The sequence below is a fragment of the Crocodylus porosus genome, unplaced genomic scaffold, assembly GCF_001723895.1.
Source record: "Crocodylus porosus isolate Cpor-Errol unplaced genomic scaffold, CroPor_comp1, whole genome shotgun sequence".
Taxonomy (NCBI): domain Eukaryota; kingdom Metazoa; phylum Chordata; order Crocodylia; family Crocodylidae; genus Crocodylus; species Crocodylus porosus.
In genome coordinates this window covers 35837265-35843166 of record NW_017728911.1, presented here as the reverse complement: position 1 = coordinate 35843166, position 5902 = coordinate 35837265, and the positions used below count along the sequence as shown (strand labels likewise).

The following is a 5902-nucleotide window of genomic DNA, read 5'->3' as shown; positions in this document are numbered from 1 at the left end:
GTGGCAGCCTGCCCCATGCACAAATCCAGGAGACATGTGCCCTCCATGCTTCCCCTGGGGGTGCACGCAGTGGTGGGATGAGCAGCTCGTGGCTCCATCCTCCACCCCACCCCAGCTGGGCAGCGCCTGCCCTGGCCCAGCCCCACTCTCTCCTTTGCTGTGGGGGCCTGGATCTGCCCCCTGCCACTCTCCTCCCCCCACAGACTTACTGGCCGGATACTGTTCTCCAAGCTGCTGGGCTGCATATCGGCTATGGGATAGTTATTGGCTGATATGGCAGGTTAATAATCGACCATTCGTATTGGCCAAAAAAATCTTTATTGGTGCACCCCAACTGAATACATTTGCTTTACCCACTTTTTCTGTGGCTGTTTAGAGCCTGATGTGGTGGTGAGGCGGCAGGAAGCCCTGGCAGCAGCTCGTCTAAAGATGCAAGAAGAATTGAATGCACAAGCAGAAAAATACAAAGAAAAACAAAGAGAGGTAACCGAAGGGATAGAAGGGTATCTGTGATGTACAGTTTTAGAGTTGAGTAGTCTCTTGCACACCTGTCCAGATCAATGAGCAGTAGGGGGGGCTCCTGCCTTTCTTTCTGCTTGGTTTAAAGGGCTTGAACTCTTTAGTCTCTTTTCTGAAATGACTGACATGAGACACACTTGTTCATCTGAGATGGTACAGAAAACTCTAGGGCTTGATTCTTCAAAATGTCAAGCCTGTAGGCAATTGCTGCAGTTGCACTGGCTGAGTCTTTGTGTACGCAAATGGATCTTTGGGATTGGTTATGTTACAATTCAAATTAGCATTGCTAGTGCACATATATTTTCTTAATGGCAAGCTTGACTTCTTTGCAGATTTAATGCAGCACAGCATCGTTAGGCTCTAAAAGCTTTGGAGTACAGTTTGAGATAATAAGGAATACAGCATTGTTCAGCACCTCCTCTCTAGGTAACAGCATAGGAATGCTTACTGTAATCAGGGTAGCAGTGAAAAGCTTTATAAGCCCTGGTTCATCTTACTTTCTTTTTGCAGTCAGTTCCATGAAGTTTCATTTCTATGCATGGCAGGCTTGAGTACAAGTGGCAATATATTTCTCTTTGTGTAACCATCAAGCCTTGTTTGAAGTTCTTGTTGCTGCAGCAACATTTCAAGAAATGTTGAGAATTAAAGCCTAATGGAGAAAGTAAATAGCCATCTTGGAAGAAATCTTATCCCAGTGCAGTTAGACTGAGGAAGCTTTGCTTTCTTTGACTCTGGGCAAACTAGTATACTTCTCATTTTCATTGAACTAAGGCAGTCTGTTATCTATTAAGGTATACCTTATATTGGATAAATTGATCTGGGCAGAGATTCTGGCCATGTTTTGATATGCTGGTAATGGTGTCTCTTCCATAGAGTGGCCTGGCTTTGACACTAATTTGAAAACTACATCTTTTTTTCTGCCAGAAACTGCTTTAATGTGTTAAATTACTTCATATTCATGCTTTATAAAGAACTTTTACAGAATACAAAATTTGAAAACAAGTGCCATTAATACAGAACAATGGAGAAAAGAGTTATAGCCAGGACTTGAATGTGTATTATTTCCAGTCCCTGTATGATGAGATGGGGAAGACCTTTTTTAAATTGCTATTGATAAGGCAAGTGAAAGTAGGGACTGTCTCTTTGTTTCAGCATTTAGCTTGTGATAGATTTTCTCTGCTAAAAAGGCAATAATGCGGTCCTTGGCTTTTGAGGTGGGGAAGAAGGAGGCTGTTTCCTCTACACCAGTTCAGCTGTTAATTCAGGCAGTCATAAAATCTTACAAACTGGGTTTTTCTCAGCTTGAAGAAGAGAAGAGAAGGCAGAAGATAGCAATGTGGGAAAGCATGCAGGAAGGAAAAAGCTATAAAGGAAATCTGAAGCTGAACCAGGTAAGGAAAGGAAATCTGAAGCTGAACTCTGCTTTCCTATGATTCTAACTTTAACTTTATATTACACTTTCATAATCCTGCAGTAAATGCCTATAAATAAATGACTAGCTGAAACCTATGTTGATCAGTTCTGAATAACTTTACTTTATGCTAACAGCAAGAAACAGCATCTAGCCCTTCCACCTCATCAGCAGTCCCAAAGCCAAAGCCAGACAAAAAGCCTCTGCGTGGAGGTGGTAAGTATGAAACTTAAGTATCTTTCAAATGCCTTTTTCTTGAAAAATTAAGCATTTTTTTTCAGTTTTCTGGATGGCCTTTTTATACAGACATGATTCCTTTCTGTTTAGTCAGAGAAAGGACAACTTTGATCCTTGATGTAGAGCATACCTTATGATGCAACTTTTCATGGTTGAGGGTTTCAGTCTGTACAGTGTTAGCATCTGGGGCCACATATTTTTCCATAAAGGTTTGTGCAGTAATCTCTGGAGTTTTCATAAATTTTGGCAGTGGGGAAGCCTGACACTGGTTCAATTCCTTGAGGAAACATTTTTGCTGTGACTCATTGAGAGTCTGTGGCTTTTGGTGTCAGAAGATACTTAGTCTTGGTATTTTTTTTCCCAAATTGGAGTAAGTGATGCATACCAGCATGTCTAGTCTGTGTGCACATCCTAGCACTACTTCAATACTTTCTTCCTGCATTGTATTGTATATGATGCACACAGGCAATTAAAACAATATATCAAGCTAAGATTGCACCTGGGTTCTCAAATACCATGTGGTGAGTTATGGAATTCCTGTTGTAGACAAAGACTGTGCAAACGGTCCTTTATCTGCCTTCTACAGAAACAGCATTGGCTCTACTGATAAAGCTGACTTGGGGCCAGTATGCTAATCACCATTGTTGTAAGGAAAAAATAATATCTAGACAATTACTATTTTTCCCCATGGACCTATCAGATAGAAGGATCCCACTGAATACGATTGTAGCAGAGAGTAAGTTCAAAAAGCTGCACAAAGAATGTTGTTGAGTTTGAATACATTTTAACCAATAGCCTGATTTACTATGGAGTAGAAAATGCTGCACAAATGTGTTTCTGCTGATGCTGGCATGTGTGTAAGTTCAACTTCAGCATAGTCTTGTAGTCTAATTCTGTGAAGCGCTCAACATTAAAGACTTCCTGAATAAAATGTGAGGGAGAACAGCAAAGAGCAGGCCACAGCCGTGTGAAGTACTTTCCTAATAACAGCTGGCCCACTTGTTCAGTTTTCCCTTGTCTGCACCTGTCTAGGCTTATGCTAGGCAAAGTAAGTAACAGATTATGGCATTCAGTGTCTGCATTCTGCTCGCAAGGTAGATGATGGTAGATCGAAGACATGTGTAGACCATTCTAGTTGCTGACTGAATTTCTGGGATTTCCATAACGCTGGGGAAAGTAGCAGAGCTTTCAGTGGAATGGACTGACTTTGAAAATTGCTTGCTTGGCAGTTCAGAGAGTTGTAATCTATCTCTCTGACATCTTGCATACACTATGGAGGGAGACCAGGGGAAATTGCCAGGCTTTTTTTTTTCGAAATGTACACTTATAAAATGAAGCATTAATTTGAACATTCTTAAATTTAGAGAGGTAATTTGTATCTGCCTCTGACTTGTTATAATATTGGAATAATGAATATTGAACAAATATCCTTAGCCTAATGCAGGTGGGGCTAAGGGGATATGCATTTTCTAATGCCACTCTGTACTGATTAGAACAAAGAAAATCCCATGATGGGTTGCTACAAAGTTTAGTCTGAATATCTAGCTTCTTTGAGCTCCCAGACCAAAAAGAACACTTTGTACTCTCCCATGACCAGTGAGTAGTATGTTAGCTCTAATGCTGTTGTTCACAGTGTTATAACTATGCAAAGTGCATATTTTGCTCCTGCATTTTTGAACCCTTGAGGGTTTGTCACTTAATTTGCCTTCTTTCAGCATGGCCCAGACTTGTGAAATGTAAATTTTTAAAACGTTCCATTGCTGACGACGTGGGCCATGCTGTGAAAGGAACACCTTCAGGACTGGATGATTTGTATAACTCTGAATGATCCGCATTTACATTCGCAGTTCTCTGACTTCTGCTTCCCTCTTGAAATAGTTGCCCTCTGATCATGTGCTAATGACTCATTTTATTGGGGGTGAATATTTAATGTGCCTGATGCACTTTTCATCTGTAATTTCAGGTTATAATCCTTTGTCTGGAGAAGGTGGTGGAACCTGCTCTTGGAGACCGGGACGCAGAGGCCCATCTGCAGGTGGATGAGGCTAATCTTGCTAGTGTCTAATGACACTAGCAGGCTTAATCTGACCCATTGTTTACCTGCCTACTGCTTGCATGTCACAGTGACTCTCTTGGGACTTGGTTTAGTGTAGATACTGATTTACAAACAAATCCATGACGCACAGATTTTAATGCGAGAACTAAATGCAGTGAGTGACCAAACATGGGATGTTCCTCAGAACATGGGAAATTTCTGATCTTTTTTGAAGAGGATGAAGATCGTATAGGAAAGAGTGACAGCCGACAGTTTTCTTCACCTAAAGAAGCAGCATGGCATATGACTGAAGGCCCTGGCTCTGCCAGGTGATCTCAGTTCTAAGCCTGGTATTTCAAAAGACTTCCTGAGTGACCTGTAGCAAGTAACTTTAACCATCTGTGCCTCGGTTTACTCATCTGTAAAAATGGGCACAATTACTGTCCTCTCACTGATGTTAGAAAGTTTCTGATCTTTGGCAGACAAGTGTTAGAGGAAGGCATAGTATTGTTATTGATGTAGGTAAATACTATATTTTTTAAAGTCTTGGTATGTACTTAAAGCTTGAAGTTGGGGGTTCCAAAACTTCTGGGTAAGAATCAATAACCTATCCATCTGGGGAGCTTAAAGGCATATGTTAAAGACCCTTGTGAAAAAATGTCATTCTCAGGGCCACTTCTTCAGAAAGTCTTATCAGATGTTCTTGTTGGCTACTAACTGCTTTATCTGTCCGTGGTTGACTGTAAACGTGACAACAAAGGCTCGGGCATCTTGGGTTGGCACGAAGACCAGTTATTGTAGATGAGTTTCTGTGACAAGCTGCATTGAATGATGTTTTCCTTATAAATGGTTAACAAACCAGTGAGGATTACTGATGGTAGACAGTAGACAGGGGTTTCTTGCTATATCTTTTCTATTTCAACAGCTTTGTAAAACAAACCAGTGTAAATATTAAACAACACTGCAAACAAATCACAGATCTATGACTTACTAGCATGGTTTTTACAGCGTCTCTTTTTATATAGTAAGTAGGCACTTGTTGTAGCGCGATCAGTGTTTCTAAGCAAAATGCATCCCATATAAAGTGTGATTCAATTTTCATTTGGTGCTAATTACATGTGAAGGGTTGTCTTGTATTTGGGTAGCATCTCTCAGTGGGCTTCTTAACTTTTAACACGTACTGAGAATTCTTCTCTGGCAAGACCTTAGGTTTCAGAAAAATTGCATTTAGGGTTGACACCAGGCTGGGAATACATCGGTTTTTAGAAAGCAGAAGCTTCAGAAGATGGGTGTAGAGCAAATTGTTTGCAATCCAGAAAGCAATTGTGGCTAAGTCAGCTCCTGCAACTGTGGAGCTGAACAATGGGAAAACAAGAAAGCATGAGGCCAGGCAGCTGGAGGAGCTCTGCAGATTGCAGTTCATGAACATGATTTGGTCAGGAGGAGGGATGCAGGGCTGTTTTAGTTTTAAATTTAAAAGACTTTCAAACACAGGGTGATTTTTAGATGTGGCTTCTAACCCCCTGTTTCTGCATCTGCATCGGCTTGTAGTGACTCCTGTGCCTGTGACCCCAAGTGGTACCCGTATGTGGACCCTAACAGAGTTAGTGCTGTCTGTAGGTCAGTACAGTAAAGCTAATTTGCAATATAACATCTGCTGTCTTTCTACTAAAGGTCCTGCAGGCACCTTCCTGGGCAAG

General features: G+C 41.2%; 1 protein-coding gene across 1 annotated transcript in view; it reads left to right on the top strand.

Moving 5' to 3' along the window:
• SELENOS (selenoprotein S) overlaps positions 1–5181 on the top strand; it is a gene marked incomplete at its 5' end in the record, with an annotated part of 7211 nt that extends 2030 nt beyond the window's left edge. Inside the window, 4 exons of the mRNA XM_019533185.1 lie at positions 377–483; positions 1821–1910; positions 2068–2146; positions 4131–5181. Coding sequence (XP_019388730.1) covers positions 377–483; positions 1821–1910; positions 2068–2146; positions 4131–4210 — 356 coding nt within the window. The remainder of the gene's footprint in view (positions 1–376; positions 484–1820; positions 1911–2067; positions 2147–4130) is intronic.
• Between the last annotated feature and the right edge of the window lie 721 nt (positions 5182–5902).